This window comes from Parambassis ranga, chromosome 7 (assembly GCF_900634625.1).
Source record: "Parambassis ranga chromosome 7, fParRan2.1, whole genome shotgun sequence".
Taxonomy (NCBI): domain Eukaryota; kingdom Metazoa; phylum Chordata; class Actinopteri; family Ambassidae; genus Parambassis; species Parambassis ranga.
Genome location: NC_041028.1, coordinates 13117823 through 13138171, shown reverse-complemented (window position 1 = coordinate 13138171; position 20349 = coordinate 13117823). Strand labels below are relative to the sequence as shown.

The following is a 20349-nucleotide window of genomic DNA, read 5'->3' as shown; positions in this document are numbered from 1 at the left end:
GTGTAATAAACGGCATTATAAGCTCAGGTCTTCACTCATTGGCTGTTCATGTCCTGGCATTACCAGCTGTAGGTTTATGTGTGTGTGTGCCAGCATGAACAGAATGCCTTTTTGGCTGGAGTCTGAAACATATTGTTGACGTCTCCCACAGCTGTAGCCACATTAAACTGAATTGTTCAAGGCTGGGAATGCATTGGGAAACACACACAGGCTGTCTGCCTTGTATCTGTTCTGTGTGTGAGCCTGGAAGAGACTGTGGGCTGGTATTGCTATCTAACCAGGAGAGGCTGCACAAACCAGTTTGTGACCTAAAATGAGGACTGTGGCAGGTGCCCATTCATCAAAATCATCTCCAGCCCCACCCCTTTTTTTCCCTGAGCAGTACCCCCTCCCGAAACAAAACACAACATGCAGACCCTCCCCTGAAAAATATGCCCCTCCCCCCATCCGTCCTCTGCTTGTCTGCTCATTGGTGAGAGAGCGAATGGTGTCCCCACAGGCTATGAAAGAGAGGGCTTTACGTCCTTATGCAGTGCCTGATGTGCATGTGTTTTTACATATTGCTCTGTAAACACAGTATGTCAGCTTCACATGTGTGCTGTTGATGTTACTGATGCTCATGTCCCTCAGTGATGGGATATAGCATCAGAGGAAGCGTATACAGAGCAAATCCCATTGGTCTGCTTTTTTTGCGAGTGCGAGGGAACGTCAAGCTGAATGCAGTGCTCATCGGGCAGCCGCTCTCCCTGGCCATCCTCCTCCCTCTCAGCTCCTCTCTTCCTCCTCCTCCACGGTGGTAATCCTTGCTGACACAACGCACAAAGGACTAAATGCTGGCTGCATTTTCTAGCATCAGTAGTGCTCTCTCCTCCTCCTCCTTCAGCTCTGATCCGCTACACTTAGCCTCTTCGTCTGTTTTCTGGAAGCCCTCTTGCAGCTGTATATCACATCTTTGGATACTGGCCTGGCTGTCCGACTCCTCCGCCCCCTGTATCCCCTCCTCCCTCTTGGCCGGTTCATTGAGTGAACGCATCAGAAAAGGCTTCAGTCCTGAGGAGGCGGTTATCTACCTGGTTGGGAGCTGGTGGAACCACTGGTAGCTTATTTTTTATCGTCTAATGTTGCAAGAGGTTGGAGCTGGAGCTTTTCCCCCTTCCTGTTTTCTCCTAATTTATCCATCACTATACCAACAGGTAAACCAGCTAAACAGGACATGCTTTATTTATTAAGTGATGCAGTTTCAGTCTTTTCTGCTGAAATCATGCTAGCATGTCACAGTTGTAATTCATGTGAAGGTGCTTTCATCATTTAAGAAATATTTCCTTGGGCAGTTTAGGTTATTTGTTAGCTGATTAGGCAGCTTCTTGTATGACCACCATGGATTTGCTGATATTACATTTTTACTTCCTAGAAAGGTGAAATGATCATGTGCACAGGCGACACACTTGCACCCACAGTACATCCATGGCTAGGCTTCAGTCGTGCCACATGTCATCACAGTCTGTAGTAAAGCTTGTTGACGCGCTAAGCAAACAGACATCTGCCGGGCTTGTTTGTGTTACACAGTGAAAAAATGATCCTGCCGTTTAATTGTAGGTAAAAGGAGGTACTGCTATGAGAGTCAGTAAAAGAAATGACCTAGGTATAACCTAGAAAGATTTTCCTATTTGTTTGTTTCAGATAAAGTCAGTACAGACTGGGAGCATAATGTGCAAGCACCGATATATGACTCAATATTGACTCTTTAGGTGACGTTAAGTTGAAGCCTAACCTGCGCTGATAGAATCAAAGTTTGGATGTAGAGTTGAGTGAATTTACAAGAGACAAGACTCAGCAAAGATGAGGAGTGATCACATCTCCCTCACACCACTGATGTGACAATGCCCAGTCTATTTACCTAACAGTCCACTGCTGTAAGTTGTCTCTTTACCTTAGTCAGCCCCCCCCCCAGATAACACATCAGGCCTTTCTAGTCCTTGAGCAACATCTGTCAGATAAAAAAAATTCAGCCAGAGAAAAAAAACTGCATGTTCCAAAGCAGAGACCAAAGTTCACAGCAAACCAAATACTAAGCCTGTGCCAGAAAGGGTTCACTCCCCTTGTAGTGGGGTGACTACTTCATAGCACTAGTGGTTTTTAGATGGTCCTGCTAGTAGACCTGGGATAATACTGTCGCAGTGCAAACCGCGTAGTTTCATGGAAAACTGGAATTATAACAGCAGCCAGCATGTTCAAAAGTGGACTGAAGATAATGGGGAGTAAGTATGACAATCCACAGTAATTTGATATGATAATCTCAGCAGTGTCATCTAACTGACTGTAAGTGTTTTAAGGATTTGTGGGGGTTTTGTGTCTTATTTTAACAAACATGACTACTAATACACTGTTGCTGCAGCCTTTGGACTTACTAGGATGCTTTCAATGAAAGTAACAACAAAAAAAGTTCTCATGGATTTCTTTTTATTTAGTTGTATGGTTAATTAGGGACATTAGTGTGAATAGAACATTTTAGCACCATGAAGTCTCTTTTCTGGTTTGACAACAACTTTGGAGAAATCTTTGTACATGTATTATTTACTCGGAGTCCTTATTGATTTTCCTGGAAGTCCTCTGCCACCAGATGTTTCTGACGTGAACCAGTTCCAGCAGGCTTTTACCATTTGTGACATTAATGTTCTAACCTCTTGAATATAGATTACACTTTGCTAACCATCAAAACAGCACAAGCAAAATGGTCTTTTTTTGTGAGAAACACAAATCACAATATAAACCAGCTAGACCATGTGTCACAGGACACACAGCCCCACTATGCCTCTGCTGCCTTAGTAGCACATAATGGCTCTGCTAGTATTAATGCTCCTGACCAGTTTTCCCTTCTGAGGCTGCTTAGTGATTATTATCGCAGGGCAGAGCTTCCTGTAGGTTGAGTAAAGAGATGTGAACAGTGTCTGTTGTTAGTTTGTGATGCCATTAGCCTCCTGAAGCTTATGTAAGCTTCTAGCTTAAAGTGTCCATCCATTCCATTTTGGACTGGGAGTTGGTGTGTGGCATGCAATACAGAATACACTTACTGGTTACTACTAGAGGATCCAAATGGCATTTTCAGGCCAGATTACTTTAGTTAGTGAGTTGTAGATCTGCCTTGGGCTTTAGCTGAATGTGCCTAGTAAACATCCAAAGGAAGGCCTACAGGAGAGATCCTGATCAGATGCTAGGACAGCTGCTCTGTTCCTCAACTATCTGCGCTACTCACCCACCAATCCAACCACTTTTAGTCACTGCCTAAAGCTCATGACCACATGTAAGGGCTGTAATGTAGATGAATTGGAGAATGGAAAGCTTTGTCTTTCAGTTCAGTTCCCTTATTATCAACAGTCCGGTGCATTTGCTTTCATAGAGCCAACCTCACCATAGGTACATTTCCTGAATGGACGTTTCTGGACTTTTCAGTCGTGTAACATTAGCTGAGGATTTTTTTGAGTTAGAATAGTGGTATTACACTATAAATCGTATTCACATCATGTAATTTACATTTCACATCTGGAAATGTATAAACGATTATGAATGAATCAATGTTGTGACTGAGTAGTAAGCCACATCCAGCAAAAGAAAAACAAAATCTGTTTTAAAGGAAATATAAGCACATATTAGAATATTACAAAATCTCTTGTTCATAAATTTAATTGGAAATTTTTTCACCGATTTCCATTTTGTTTCTAAACAATTAAAAATGATGCCACAATTAAATTGCCGGTTGTTTATTTACTTGTATACACAAAATTTTACCACATGTAGCAAAAAGCTAAAACAAATTACATAATATTCTTGAACATTTTTGTGTGTGCGTTTGTTGATGGTGTAGTGTGTGTAGTCTGCTTGTTTGTGTGAAGGAGGTTGACGTTGCCCTCACAGATTGGCCCTCAGCAGTGCGTAAGCCAGCCCATCTGTTATTGCAGGCAGAGAGCTGTAATCCCGCCTGTCTTAGCCTCTGTTGCAGATTGGCAGCGACATTTCAGCATCACAGGTGGCCTTCAGCCTCCCCCCTGCTGAGAAATGTCGAAGGAATTTTGGCAGAGCCAACCTCTGGAGCAACAGTGGTTGATTTATTGTTGATATGTGGTGATATTTGCAAATAAGAGACCTGGAAAAAATGATCGTTAATGTGCCATACTTTTATTATTATTTTTTTTGTCGTTGCTCATATCCTAACAAATACTCAGTTTCAGTCTACACAAAGTTACATGTCTGTCTTACTGATGATACATTACAGCACTAAGTAGAGTCAATTATAATGTAGCCCTGGTTGTTAGTGAACATTAAGTACTAGTAAACATTAAATGTCTGTGAAGACTCAATTATTCAGATCATATATGTCAAAGAGTTTAAACTTTTCCTGAAGACAATCAGCAGAACCGATAAAGATACTCAAGGTGGCTATACGTGTTCAGAAAAAGCTATAAGATATGTCCAGTTGCCCCAACTTAAACTCATGGACATTAAGGACATATTTTATTGTTAAGTAGACTGGCACAGTCCTTGTCCTACTGACCGCTGCAGATAACACTACACACATGATATGGAAATACAACAAACTGTAGGTAAACACTGAAAAGCAAATGAAGAATATTTGGAGTACACCAAACAACTTTCTACAAAGATTAACGCTCCAGAGTGCACTGAATTGTTTTTACTATTTCACTTTTCACTGTCTCATGGGTTGGATACCATTCATATTTCAGAAATACTGATACTAATATTTTGCATTATGACCACAGACAGGTTTTCTTAAAGATATTGGTGTTGCAGGAATACTGATCAGTGGCCAAGCACACTGGTCACCTTAAACTAACAGTTATGAACCAAAAAACATTTATGTTCTTTTCCTCATGTCTTTTTACACAAGGGAACTCTCATTCTGGCAACGAATTTCAATATGGTTTCCAAGTGTAGTGGTTACATGTGCATTCACCATTTCTCTTAATTGTGCATTATAAAAAGAGATATTTGTGGGGGTAAAAAAGTGCTGGTCTATTTGATAATGATAAGATATCAGTGTTCACACTCTGGAACTGGCACCGAGTGCAGAGCGGGCAGGTCTGGAGGTGGAGGGTGTGTGTGGGTTTTCAATGTAGGTGGTAGGTAAGGTTTTACTGTCTGTATCTGTGAAACACTTCCTCAGCCCATATTGCTTGAGTGTACACAGCTGGAAGCTTTTCACAGTGGTTCTTTGCAAATTAAAGTGATTTAAGATTACAGAATAATAATTCTTATCTATAGGTTTAATGGAGGAGGTTTTTGGGTAAAGTTAGAGATTCAGTATGATAATATTATTTTTCCTACTTCCCTCAACATAATGGGAACTACATGAAATATCTCCAGTGTGTGTGACAGCTTCTCTGTGTCTGCTTGCTGGAATATCAGATGACTCGGGTATTATTTCACTGCATAAAAGAGGCTAAGCTGTCATTTTGGACAGAAAATGGAGTTTAAGCAGCCTGCTTTCTGTTCTTTGATCCCCTATGTACCATATGTTTTCATGCCTAAGTAGGTGCCATTAATACCAAAATGACATTGTAATCTTGATAAGTATGCAAGTGTAAGCTCAGCTGCTTACAGACATCTGTCCGCCCTGTTATTTTTTAATAAACCCTATGGATGAACCGCTAGGTTAGATACTAAAAACTATACTGGGGGAAAAATGGCTTGATAAGTGAATACATTTTCACACATATGGATAAAACCTAGAATACAGTAGAACATCCTGTTACTCATAGCTGTCATTGCTGTTATGAGTCTGCTTGCTTAGGTCAATGTGGCTGGACGTAGGTTTTTATATTGATGGAATTGGAAGACTGCAGTAGCATATGAAAGAATAATTCTGATATACCCAATGTGAGTAATGGATAATAAATGTCAGATGATGCTCTTCAGCAAAAGGTCCTTTAGGTTTTGCTGACTTGTGGTTTCACATACAAGAAGTACTGCTTCCTTTGACTATTAGTAATCTTTAGTAGCCTCCAGCATTCATTTAAAGCACTGCTTTCATCACTTAAATGTATGAGGGTTTTTTTTTAACAATTTTTCCTTACAAATTGTATTCTACACAATAAGTATAGAATGTATTCTAGATTTATATTCTATAATAATTTTAATTCAAGTATGAATGATGGGATTTTAATTAGATTCAGGCAGATTGTTGTAAGTTGTTGCCCCTTTATGGTGTTTTTTTTTAAACTGTAGGCTCGAAGAATGTGAGTGATTTCCTTTTGTGATTGTGAAGCTTTTGTTAAAGCAGACTTTAAAAAGTCCTAGTTTCTGTCTTGTAAAAAAAGTGTAGTTTTAGGATAGAGGTTTAGGACAGGATTTAAGGCAGTTGACTGTCCGGTTAAGGACCTAAGTACTTTTTTTGTGTGTCTGTGTGTGCGCATACATGCTCCCATGTGTTGTGTCAGGTCGGGGCTTGATTAGCGCAGCAGGGCGTATAGCAGTGGTGTCCAGCTGATCTCTCCAGAAGTGTGCCATGACACACAGCAAGGCCTCCAGTGAGTGATCCACAAGCAAAGAGAAAAACTGCTCTGAAATTAATGAGACATATGGCACGTTGCTTTATGAGTCCCTCAGCAGGCCCTGACTGGCTTGGAGTGAAACAGCACACAGGTTGTGTGATTTGTTACAAATCCACTGTTTGTATGGCGAAAGTGATTTTTAACTTTGTCTGCTGCTCAATGTATTTTAAATTAGACTTAACAGTACCTCGATTCTCTCCTATCTCCAGTAACTCCTGATCTGTTCCCGGAAACGCCCCTGGTGCCGTCCCTTCCAGCAATATCGTCGGCTCGAGCCTGCTCTGCACCTCAGAAGCCCCGGAGGCGCAGCAGCGGAGGTGACAGCTTTGCTAGGCCTCGGCCGGTGCCCTCAGCCCGTAGGCCAGGGCCCAAAAGAGGAAGCATGGAGGTGGGCATGCGTGTGGTGCGTGGCCTTGACTGGAAGTGGGGAAACCAGGATGATGGCGAGGGCCACGTGGGCACTGTGGTGGAGATTGGTCGGCAGGGCAGCACTACCACTCCAGACAAGACAGTGGTGGTGCAATGGGACAGTGGCACGCGGACAAACTATCGGACTGGTTACCAGGGTGCCTATGACCTGCTGCTCTATGATAACGCTCAAATTGGTAAGCACTCGAGACTAGTGCAATTCTAAAACCTTCATGTGGGTAATGCTCGGTGACGTTTTTGACTCACAGCAAATTCGGTAAAGTAACAAAACTATATTGTTTACTTTAACCAATACATTTTATCTATGTTTTCAACTCAGCAAAATAAGTATGTATAACACATCATCGTGCTTGGTCTCAATAGATTTGTGCACTCCGTATTTATTTGTTCTTCTTCAGCAAAAAAAAGAGTTGATTTCAGCTTTTAAAACTGCTTTAAAAAAATAAAAGGCCTCCTCATTCTTTTCCCTCAGGTATGATGATGCTGGTCTCATGGTGTTGTTTATCTTGCATGTTCGTGCCAGTTTGTCATTGTCGTGGCTTGTGTTGCTTACACAAAGCCCATTTTGAGAAAGCATATTACAGTAAGACGTCTCTTACCGTCAGCCCAATTTTGGACTTGAATGACACATGCTCTAATGCTGGACTCATTAGTATTTTGCTCCATTTAGAGCGACATTTTTCTGCCTCAGAAGTTTGCCCTTCAATTAATGGAGCGAAAGAAGAGGAGAGAGCTGAGGAGCCAAGGGGGTGGGGGTATTTTTGTCATGCTGTTTGTGCCTCACTTCTTCCACATCTCATGATATTATAGCCCTAGTGATAAGTGCCATCAGTGAGGACATTTCACATGTCTTGGATGTTATGACACAGATTTGGGAGATAAATTGTTTTACATTACTTTCTACACAGGTCATTACATTCTGTACAAAAAAATGTTTTCTTTCTTTCTTTGCAACAAAAACAGAGAAGAAAGAAAAACCTCAGGCATGTTGAATTTATGACCTTACTCACTTCTCCTCAACCAATTTTCCTTCTCCTCCAGGGGTGCGTCACTCCAATATTATCTGTGACAGCTGCAAGAAACATGGCATCATGGGAATGCGATGGAAGTGCAAGGTGTGCTTCGACTACGACCTGTGCACACAGTGTTACATGAACAACAAGCACGACCTGAGCCATGCTTTTGAACGTTATGAGACAGCCCACTCCCAGCCGTGAGTACTGCACTGCCAGCTTTCTGGGCTGATTGATGCTTATTTAAATTTTAATCATACTGTCGCCTGATAAAACTACTTCTCCATGAATTCAGTTCTCATAGGAGGAAAGACATTATTAGTGTTGTTTCCTCTAATTCATTTTTATTAGCGTGGTGTTACAATCAGGGTTGATGGTTCTTTTTAAATGTTCTTACCCAAATAGCAGAAATTCATGATTGCACAAATAAGCAGCGTTCCTTGTACTTGCATTAGAATACTAATACCTAACACAGTTGCCTTTATTAGAATTTATACATTTGTAGATATAATGCAAATTTATCCAAAAAAAGCACTTGTTAAAACGAGGAATTCTTTCTGTATGTTTTCTAATATGTATAGAAATTTGATCGGGATGATGTAAAGACACAAAAACACCTTAACCTAAACAGCAATTAAATGATTAGTACCACAGTTTAATCAGGAGCATATTTGTCCGACCACTTCTAATCAAATTGTGCTATTGTTTCAGGATTAAGTCAGATTAGTCAAATGGCACATGGTCCCACGGTGCCTTAATGTTTAGTGAGCTGATTCCAAGTGTCCTGTATCCATATTTGCTAGAGTGAGTTCTCCCTTCAGAATCCACTCTTCTGCATCAGTTCACAGTAAAGCTCCAAACTGCTCCAGGCGCTGTCTGAATGTCAGCTGGATGGCCTGTTCTCATTTTAACGAGGTGATATGTATGACCCAGATTTCTCCCATAGTTTAGTCTGGTTCAGGTCTAAAACACTTCCATTTGTTTTTCTTGGCTTGCTGTTCAATGAAAGCTGCAAATGTGTGTGTGAATCATTTCAATTTTGTTAAATCTTTAGATTTTTCATTGATAGTTTTTAAGCCACACTGGATAAACTAGTGCATCCTTTAAACACTATTTCTGACTTACACTTTCACGGATCTTGGTGCAAATGAGTTTGATGCTTTTTATTATTCTTATATCCTGCTTTGAACATGTTGTTTCTGGTTTAGAGCTGTTTTAGAGATTGGTTTAGAGGTTTTTGAGCTTTAAGTGGAACCTGGCCTTTGCAGGGGTCACTTTCTGACAGTCATTTGAATCTCATTTTGACTCACTCCTCACATTCTCTTGAAAAGTATTGATTTGAACCGCTGTTGTTTGGCTCAGCTGTATACTAACTCAAGCTGTTATTTGTTAAATAACCCTGTAACCCTGCAAACAGGTCAAACAGGTTACTGCTTCCATCTGTCCACATTGCAGAGATAATTGGCTCGTAGTGACCATCAGGTTGTTTTTCATTTTGTTATGTTGGTCAGATATTTGCTAAACATATACTTCACTGTCATTTATATTAAGTATGATTAATATATATTATGTATCGCTGATTTGTCTGTACAGAATTTTTTATGTCTTTGATCTGAGCTATTTAAAAGTTGTTTGTCAATTATACTCCTGTGGTACATAACATCATCAGACAAGGTTAATCTTGGAAAGCTAAAAATAAGTTGGTTGCGATTAACTCTTAATCACTGCTGCTATTTAAATGTTTTAATTTTTAAAGAAGTATGCTAATCCATCAGGCCAATGACTGCCTACTACAAGACTTCGCTGTGGTTAAGTCTGTAGTTTGTATAAATAACTGAATATGCCCTATAATTAGACCTTTTAATTATAATCTGAAAGATAGAAAAGTGAGTTGCATTCAAGAAGTTTGTCTGTTTCTCTTCTGAATGGACTGACGTCACTGATAACACATAGAGTCCCTTTCCATTATGGGCTCTCAGAGAGATGACTTTTATGGATGGACATGAATGGCATATTGATGTCCATGAGTGGCATAAAAGACTGTGACTCAGCCAAAGCCAGTCAGCCAGCCATGATGAAAATCAAATCTCTGAACATCACTGATAGAAGCTTTTTTTAGAGAGCGTTTTATTGGTTTTCCACAGACCGGTTGCTTGGTGTTCGTCTTTGACAACTTTTGTATTTACAAGTATTAACTTCCATTTTTGCTACCTGAATGAGCTTCAGCTTGAATTGTCATATTATCTGTTGATTGAATACTGCTCGTCAATATGGGTGAATACTCGGTGAAGTTATCACAAGTTATAATTTTCTTAATTAGCCATTTAAGGCTGCCTTCCTATTATATCAAAGTTTTATTTGATTATAGGTGGCATCAGGAAAAGCTGGTGTTTGTTTCTAGCGTATGTCACTGCTTTACTTCCGTGTTCGGTCACCACATAGTGGAATTACACAAATCCATGCAAGATATTATACAAGAAAATAAAATATTGAATGTAATATAATATCCAGCTAGTGCTCATCATTTAAATATAATATTATCCACCGGGCCTTTGCCCTTTCTCTGAATCATTTTATCAAAGACATCTCTGCATAATGTGAGAAAAATGGAACTGTGATGGGTTGCAGCACTCGTACAGAGTGTTCATCTGGGAGCACATCACATGAAAGTCACTTCTTTTCTCGTCAGATGAATGAAATAGAGGAGCGGTCTACTATATGTGGTGCCAAACACACAGTGCGTCTTTATTTCCAGCCCACATTGACCCACATTTCACTGAAAGCATTTCAAAAGACTAATTTATAATCTGGCAGTCATGGGACACACTGATATTTGCCTGGAAAGTCAAATTTAGCTTGGTTTTATAATGTTTGTGACTTACTGTGTTGCGAGCAGTGAGTTATATGAAAGGAAGGAAGGGCAGTTGAGGGACTCTTTCATGTGGGCAGAACATGTGTGAGGCTGGCTGTCTATTTGTAGTTTATAGACATACAGACATGTTATTTTTGTCCTGAACAGACAATAGGAAGCACTCCATACTATAAACTGCTGTGGCATGCTGACACTTGAGTAGCACCATCACAAACATGGTGTGAGACCTGAGCCGGATGTACTGTACATGAGTGTTCCATTGTAATTACAGCAGATTTAACTGGATTAACATGCTACCAATCTCAGCTGTTCGGATTATTATGTTAACATTTACAACTTCCTAGGAGACGTGTATTAGATAACAGGTGTTAGATTCGGAGTATATCAAGGTGTAAGAGTTTGCGCTATTTACAGAACATTAAGCTGCAAGTTGCTAGTCTGTAGCTGTAATTTGTGTCCTGCATCGTCACATGTTAAATAGTACGTGTGCACATGCTGAGTGTGCTCAGGGTAGCATATGTGTGTACCATATGTTTACAAGGAGATGACTAGTTTGCAGTTGGTTAATCGGCTCTTGAACATACAAACAAACATGTAGGTCCAGGGAACCTATTAAGTCGTTTTTTTATTTTGAGAAAAGCAGTCTTTCACAGCAGTGTTTGACTTGTTGACAATAAACCTCATCAGAAATGTTCTGCTGTTTTTGTTACCAGCATGACACTACTCTCAGGTTGTTATTGCCCCTATCCCAGTGTCTTTGAAATAGATTGCTTGCATGACATTACATTCTGTTGAGCAAATATTTTCATTGTGCACAGTCTTGACATTTGTGGAAAAACAGGTGACTTAAAAGATGAAAGGATTCATTTTCGTAATTATTAATAGTGATAAATCAATAATGATAATAACATAGTAAGTTGATGGATTCTAGAAGAGTCTGGTTGTTTTCACAGTTGTACAGTTGTCACAGACTCTTTAGGTACAATAAATACAAGGAGCACTGATATTTTAAACTACTTCAGTTTTTGGCAGATATCCCTTTTCTTGGTTGGTCATTGTGTTTACAGTATTCCCTTTGCTTCGTGCTTTGTGTGTCCTTGGCTGACTGTTGATCCAGCCTTTGTCTCTGACTTTGTTAGGTCTCTTGTCCTGATTCTGTCTGTGAGCAGTGGTGACATTTGGTCGAGTGGGATTAGAATTCTTGATCCCTTGAAAGAGTAGCTGCTTTGAGAAACAAACATGTCAGACTCCGGGGTCATGATTCTCTGTCATGAAATAGGGACATCTGTCAGTTTATATCCTCTTTGCCCCGAAATAATCTTCGGTCACATTTTGGGGATAGGTTTGTCCCCAACTTTACTGTTAGAAGCAGAATACTCTTGTTAGTGTTTCAGTCAGTCTGCTACCATAACCAACAGTACTAAACTAACAAAACTAGCAATTTCATTTATTGAAGCTATATATAAATGTGCTTAAATTTACCCTTACACAATGTGGTAGCATGTGATGATTTGCCCTGTGGTGACCTGCTTTCTGATAGCTGTGATGTCTAGGATTAGGCTCAAAGCTCTGTGCTCAGACACACACCATTCTCAGACCTGTCCAAGCTCAGTCACACACTGAGATTTACTGTTAGTTGGCTCTAAGAGCCAAATTCACTGCCACTTCCTGCTGTAGCACCCTGGAAACTGAAGATCTGGCTGGTGACGGGGATGAAGGCTAAGCAAAGCCCCTGCACTAGAGAGACATGTGGGAGCAGCAGAGTCCGTATGAGGCTCCCTGAAGACAACAGATCTCACGAGGCTCTTTTTCTTTTCATCATACTGGATTTTAAATGACTTTGTGTCTGTCTGAAAAGCTGCTTGGGTGAAATGGAAGCTGGGGTTTGATCGTGTGAAGAAGTATGGGAATAGGCAGCTCCTTTGCACCAAGATCTGATCAAATCTTTACCATAAGGTATGTCAGGTTAATGGGATGTGGCTGTCTGACCTCGTGTTTGTTGTGATAATAGACTGTGCAATACTTGTTTCCCTGAAGTCCTCTGTTAGAAGTTTGATACAAATTGCCGTTTTCATGCTTATTTCTTATCCCTTTGGTCCAGTATAATTTCCATTGGCTCTAGAAAAACAATGCAAATTCTATATGTATGAAATTGTTGTGGTAGTTTTTGCCCCAGGGCATTAAGGAAGGAAAGTGTATTGGGATATTTATATGTACACTTGAGGAAAGTCTTGTGTTAAGCAGTGCACAGCAGAGCATAACACCATCATAGATGTTCCATTGAGTAGTTTGTTCAGCTGTGTCTTCATGCTTATGTCACAGAGTGAGCTTGGCACCAAGGCAAAACCTCCCACGGATTATCCTCAAAGGAATCTTCCAGGGAGTTAAAGTGGTTCGTGGACCAGACTGGGACTGGGGAAACCAAGACGGTGAGTGGTGTGTGTGTGTGTTTGTGTCAGTGTGTGTTTGGCTGGCACTGTTCATACCACTAACCTGGCGCTGCCAACTCAGCAAGCCCCCCTGCCTTTTTCTAAGCACGAACCTCTTCAAAGCGTTTCACCATCCACAACACATAATGACTTTATTACCTCAAGTCTCATTAACCTACAGAATGTGTTAGTATGTGTCTGTGTGCCTGTCCTGCAGATGTGCCTACATGTTTGTGTCTTTTCTGAGTCCTTGTAACATCCATCCCTGTGAGAAACCCCTGTTGACAAGCTGTGTTGAACATATACTTTCATATACAATCAGCAGTCTGTACTGGCTGATGTTTGAAATAGTTTAAGTCTTAATTGAAAACAATCTTTCACATCAATAGGCTAATTTAAAGCCCCTGGGTGTTCCCTTTTAGAGTGATAGAGAATGGTGATATGTCTTTATGTTTGCTGGTCTGGTGTCTCTGTTGTAAGAATAGCAGCGCTCCCTTTTCTTGTCCAAAGCGAATGAGTCAAAATGTCCTTTTGCTGTCTTTGAAACCGATGCCCTGGGGTTTGGTTAAGTCACTCATCAGGCTTAAATGGTGTTGCGGTAAGTGCACACAGGACAATCTGAGCATGCTCAAAATCCCCCAGCCCACCATGTTGTATCACGGGTCACTGGTTTAGTTGGTGTAGTTAGGCACTGGAGCAGCTTGATGACTTTAACAAGGTTTTCTTTCATCATGCGACCAGCATGTGTTCAGATACTGTGGCTTGAAAATGTTTAATGGTGATTCTTTTTTTGTTGTTTAAAATCAGCAAAGAGGAAATTGGCAGCTTATGTCTTTACAGGAAACTGTCTTTCTCACACCTCTGTTGCACATTTGTTACATGAGTTTTCTGGTTTTAATTTTTCAGCTCATCAAAACACACCACGGTCCTCTTGTCTAAAAACATTTCCTCTTTAACAGGCTGAAGTTTCCTTTCTGTGCTTTTGTCTCCCACAAACTGATGCATTGTTGTTTTTTTTGCATATTTTGCATGTGTGTGTCTGCATGTGTGTAGGTGGGGAGGGTAAGGTTGGGAAGGTAGTGGACATTCGTGGCTGGGACACAGAGTCTGGTCGCAGCGTGGCCAGTGTTACCTGGTCTAATGGCACAACCAATGTCTACCGAATGGGCCACAAGGGCAAAGTAGACCTGAAATATGTGTCAGACGGTCAAGGAGGCTTCTATTACAAAGATCACCTACCAAAGCTCGGTAAGACATCTTTATTGAAATCTGTCAATTCCTCAGTTTTTAGACAATACAGTTGACACCTGTCCTTATTAGGAGAGCACGCAGAGTTGCAACGCCAGGAGAGCGCTGATGGCCACTCCTTCCAGCAGGGCGACAAGGTCAAATGTCTCTTGGAGGTAGACATCCTGCGACAAATGCAGGAAGGCCACGGAGGCTGGAACCCCAAAATGGCAGAGGTATAACCATCTTCCCTTCTGATAAAAGAACACAATACCAGTAAATAAACAACCTTTTTATTGAGGCCTTATGGAATGTAAAAATATAAAGTTTGTACTACAAATATCTCATTTTAATGTTTTAGACAATAAAAAAAACACTTTCCCCTTTAATCTGGCTTACAGCATATTTATATAAGTGGCTCAGATGGATGTTGCAACAGAGTGAAAGAAAGCAGAGCATCCAACTTTCAAACCGCAGCTGCTGAGGGGAACATTAAGGTCACCGCCATGCAGAGTTAGACCTAGGGTGAAACTGCCTCTTTGTGTTTTCAGTACATTTGCCGGATCGGGACTGTTCACAGAATCACTGACAGAGGAGATGTCAGAGTCCAGTATAGCAACAATATTCGCTGGACCTTCCATCCTGGGGCACTTACCAAGGTACAAAGTTGGATTTTTTTAACTGCATTTGCTTTATCAATAAGGTTTCAGCTTTCTTAACAACTTTATTAACAATGTGTCTGCTACTGTTTCTTTCAGGTGAACACTTTTGGAGTTGGTGAACTAGTAAGGGTGTTGGAAGACATGGACAGTGTGAAGAGACTGCAAGCTGGCCATGGGGAATGGACAGACAGCATGACTCCTGTATGCTCATTTAGCCTGATAATATTAACATGCTGCTTTAGGAGCTTAAACAGAGATGTGGATGAGTCTCTCCCTTATATCTCCATTTTGAATTATTTGTGTTTTGACATAGCTGTTAGAAGAGAAAAAATGTCTTCAAAGAAACAAATATTTAAAGTGACATTAAAAGTGAGGAAAGTTGTTTGACACTCAAGACCTAATTTGTGCAGCTTGCTACAGTGTTTCATAACTAGGACTTCAGACTTTCTCGTAACTCGCCACTATGTTTCTAAGTCCTTATCCTGGCTCTCATTAGGTCACTCGCCCTCTGTGTGCATAATACTAACTGTGCCTCTTGCTGATGAAAAGCCTTGATTTGGCAGACACACATCCCTCTGAATTAAGAATGGCCTACTTTACCAAAATTGGGTGTACATCACAAGCTAATCAAGTTCCAGGACGATTCCTCGAATGTGGCCTGGTTCTTTACCTAAAATTACAGAGGCACAGGAATTGGTGTTGCAAAATCATTAATACTGTAGTTCCTGCTTCATTCATGTTTTTTATTCCCACTAACCCTCTTTCTCACCTACCCACAGAACATCTACCGTACTTACCGTACCTTACTTTTTTTTAATAGGTGCTTGGTCAGGTCGGAAAGGTGTTGAAAGTGTATGCGGATGGTGACCTACGAGTTGCATTTGGAGGCCAGACATGGACATTCAACCCAGCGTGCCTCACGGGCCAGCCCGTGGAGGTGGACGCCAACCTCATGACAGCCGAGAACCCCAACGAATCTGGAAGTAAGGCCTCTGCTGGGACGAAGGGACTCACCTCTAATGCTGCAGCTCCAGCTTTACCTCCTGCATTTATCTTCCCCTAACCACATTCCAGCTCTATCTCTGCTCTGCATGCTTTCTCATCAATGACTTGTCTTTTTTCAGCAACCTGTGACATTCTTGAGGTGTTCTGCTCTGTAGCATGTCATGATCCTGCATGTTAACAGTGAGAGGCTTTGGCAGCACAGCAGATATTTGTCATCATGGCAATGTCTTAATCATGACAAATTTTACTCTGTGTTAAGGGAAGGTTGACGCGTGTGTGTTTGTGAATGTGTGTGTAATCAGATTCCACTGCATGAAGGGACATTTTGACTCATTCCTGTGGTCTTGTTCACTTCAGCTTTCACAAATTCATCAACCAGTGTAGCTTAAATGTGTTTTTTTCCCTTTGTAAGACTTGTGGTTAATTTAATTCTCTTGTCTGTCCTTTCTGCACAACCCCCTCCTTCTCCTCTTTCTGTGTCAATGTTCAGGTACTGTCATCTCAGTGTTGGAAAAGTTGCTGTCTCAGTCCACAGAACAGGACAATCCTAGCCGACTGGTCATTGAGGCAGCACACGGCAGTGCCAGCAAAGTCCGGGAGCTGGTGCAAAAATATCCTGACAAGGTTAGTGCAGCACTTCTTTTCTTTGCTGCAGTCTGTTGTCTGTTCCAAGATCTCTTTCCACCAGGGCTCCAAGACTGGGGGCAGGGATTTTAAGGGCCAGATAAGGCATTACCGTAGCCTGGCATTTCCCCATCTGTCTGTTGGCTCAGTGTCTCAACAGCACGAAACACAAGGTTGTTGTTTAGTTTACAAATGTTTTGCTTAATGGGTACATGTAGTAAATCTGAATCCCATCTCCCGTCTGAATCTGCCAATCTGAGCACCAAAGTCGTTTTTTTTTTATATCAATCAACATCTATTACATTTGGGCTTTATTAGGCCACGAAGTGGCTAATACAATCCGGATTTTTTGGTTGCAAAAAGAAAGAAGCTATCACAACCAGTTCTGGATAGTCCCAGGCTCATGTGCCAAAATGGTTTGAAATACAGAGAAAGATAGTTACTTGTGAATGCTTTCAGTTTGGGCAAAGAACATTAAAACAAGACTATAATGTAACAGGGTTTGATGTATACTATTTTTCCCCCAGAAGCTTAAGTAACATTTTACTCAATCATAAAATTAGACACAATGTATTTGTTGTGATCTTAACTGCAGTTCAGTACAGTACAGTACTTTGATGACCACACTGCTTATTCGGATTATGTGTATGACGAATGTAGTTGTGTTCACACACAGATTATTTACAGCCAGTCTATGTTCAGCTCTGTTAGTGACCAGGCTACTATTACCTCTGATGAATCGTCAACGGTGTCTGTGTTCCTGGCAGGTGGATATCAAGAACCAAGGAAAGACTGCACTGCAGGTTGCTGCTCACCAAGGCCACATGGAGGTGGTGAAGGCCCTGCTGCAGGCTAACAGCTCCATCGAGGTCAAGGATGAGGATGGAGACACAGCATTGCACTACACTGCCTTTGGGTGAGGACACATTTTCCTGTACCCACATATATAGATTTTTGCAGATACACAGGAAAAAAGGCAACACACAGACATACACAGGTCCTGTGCGTGTTGAAAAATCCTAAGAGCTGACGGTTGCTTAGTAGCGCTCGTCCCGTTCCTTGTAATGTGATAATCTGTTCACTGAAGTGGCTGTATTAATATCTAAGCCAGCTTTATCTTCTCCTCAGCCACATTACATGTGTTCAGGAAGTCATGCAGGTAAAAAAATAGGTTGTCTAAAATAAAATAAATAAGGTAAACTAACAATCTACACAAAGTAAAAATATAAAATATGAGACAACCTATTTACAGACTAATATAATCTGTAATATACTATGTGTACAAACCTGAGTGTAAAGATAGCAGCAGTGTACAATGTAAGATATATGTAAACATAAGCAATTCTGAGAACAATAGTTTGCCAATGAATGAATCTAAGTTAGTGACCAATCAATTTAAATCAACAGAAATCAATAATAGTAAAACATAATAATTGTGTCAATTTCTGTTTATTCTTTTGTTCAGTAATCAGGCAGAGATTGCTCGGCTGCTATTGAGCAAAGGGGCAAATGTTAATCTCCTTAACAACTCCATGTGTACACCGCTACACATTGCCGTCAACAAGGGCTTCACTGACGTTGTGCGGGTGCTGACTGAACATTCAGCTGACGTCAATCTCCAGGTAAGGGGTTGTTGTACTCTTATCCTGCACCCTTCAAGTGAAAACTTTTGTTTTTGTTGCCTTATTTATTGCCTTAGATGTCCCAGCCTAATATGTGGATTCTGCTCTAAAAGCCAATATCCTAATGTGATTCATGCATTGGGCATCTACATGTATACATTTTACTCAGTCAGTATGTTGGCAGCCGATGAGGGAACTTCTGTGACTGTCAGTTATTCGCAATACACATTGCCTTTTCAAGCCACCAATATTCAAACATTTTTGGTGTTTTACTGTGACCCCACTTCACTTCAGCTATTAGCCTCTGTAACGGCTCTTTGAAGGGATTTTTCAGATGGTCTAAGATGCCTGCAACCAGGCCCAGATCCCACTCACTAACTTATTTGTTTCTGCTTGAATAGTGTGGCTACTCAGCCTGGAGTTTGTTTATGTTTGTGTTGCAAATGTGCATGACTTTTTTAACCTAAGGGGCAAATTGACATTTTTCTGTTATAAAAGCACAGACTGCAAAGCATTGGGGTGACAAAATTATTCCAGGTCAGAAGGACTTTTTCAGAGGATATTTACAGCTATTTGGAGGGTAGATATTCCTATCCTATAGTTACACTTTTCTGCTCAATGTTTGTATTTTGCACATTTTAACTCCCAGAGCATACAACACCAGTTTTATTGAATGTAACAACGTCACTCACTGTGCTTTGTGTCTTTTTCTGCCCCCTCCCTCTATCAGGACTCATACGGGGACACACCGCTCCATGACGCCATTGCTAAAGATTTCCGCAATATCATTGAGATCCTGGTTGTGGTGCCCAACATCGACTTCACCCAGCAGAACCACAGAGGCTTCAACCTGCTGCACCATGCTGCCCTCAAAGGAAACAAACTGTGAGTAGAGATGATAAAAAAACATGTCCAAACATGGCACACTGCTTGTGTGCTGCTGATGCTTAAACTAAAACTGTGTTGGCCTTTCATTTTAAGGTAAAATCATTCTGTTATAATTGAGTGACTCAGCTTGGCTGAGAAATATTGCACATGTGACTTCACATAATAAGTAAAGGTCAATAATGATAATGTCATGAAGAGTTATTATAAAGAAAGACTTTAAGTTTGGCTTACATACAGCTTAACAACACTATACCTGGGGCCGTATTCACAAAGATTTTAAGAATCCTCTCCGACAGCTCTTAGCTTAAAAGCGATTTAGGAACATGAGCAGAGGAAGATCGTGTGAGTGTGATTGAGGAGGGGTGGTTGAAGTGTGACGCATTGTTTTAGATGTGATTGGTTGACAGGTAAACATGAGAATACATTTGTAATAGTATAAACAGCATAGAATAGACAGTGACATCAAATGATGATGTGATCATACACACAAATGGCTTGGGTGTAATTCAGCCCATCTTATGTGAATGTGGGACTACTTGCTCAGCTGTCATCAGTGTTTTGCCATCTGTTAAACAGAGGCGCTGGTTGGTGCAGATTTACCTGCAACAAACAAAATGGAAACAGGTAAAAGAACCAAACTGGAAAGAGAAGCAATGCTTAATCTGAGCACAACGTTCGACAAGCAAAATTCAGCCGTTATTATGGTACAATCTAAGAGACAGACATGAGAGGACAGGGTTCATCAGATTAACACTTCCTTCTACCTGGTTTTGCACACAAGTGAAGAATGTGAAAAGTGATAGTATGTCTTGCAATCTAAGATAAGATCAACCACAAACATTATGCCTGCTCCATCTAGTCTGTGGTGTTTTAATAGCTCACTGCAATTCATAGTTTGGAGACTGTTTCTCTTCTCTGTCGCTCTGTCATGTCCTCTCTGTTTAAGGAACTCTTAAGTCTTTTAAAAGTCCTCCTCTCTACTCTTAACAGTTTTCACCTTAAGACCTCTTTT

The 20349-nt window shown here is 40.8% G+C and overlaps 1 protein-coding gene across 3 annotated transcripts in view; it reads left to right on the top strand.

Moving 5' to 3' along the window:
* Positions 1 to 20349, top strand: part of mib2 (MIB E3 ubiquitin protein ligase 2) — a 33120-nt gene that overhangs the window by 2197 nt on the left and 10574 nt on the right. For 2 of the 3 annotated variants that reach the window (XM_028409308.1, XM_028409307.1), the window contains exons 2-13: positions 6776 to 7171; positions 8037 to 8208; positions 13203 to 13309; positions 14363 to 14557; positions 14630 to 14772; positions 15088 to 15195; positions 15295 to 15399; positions 16019 to 16181; positions 16694 to 16827; positions 17595 to 17743; positions 18293 to 18449; positions 19180 to 19334. In XM_028409308.1, coding sequence (XP_028265109.1) covers positions 6949 to 7171; positions 8037 to 8208; positions 13203 to 13309; positions 14363 to 14557; positions 14630 to 14772; positions 15088 to 15195; positions 15295 to 15399; positions 16019 to 16181; positions 16694 to 16827; positions 17595 to 17743; positions 18293 to 18449; positions 19180 to 19334 — 1811 coding nt within the window. In that variant the 5' untranslated portion in view covers positions 6776 to 6948. Of the gene's footprint in view, positions 1 to 2089; positions 2259 to 6775; positions 7172 to 8036; positions 8209 to 13202; positions 13310 to 14362; positions 14558 to 14629; positions 14773 to 15087; positions 15196 to 15294; positions 15400 to 16018; positions 16182 to 16693; positions 16828 to 17594; positions 17744 to 18292; positions 18450 to 19179; positions 19335 to 20349 lie in introns of those variants that run through there. The other variant, XM_028409306.1, reaches the window with a different exon arrangement.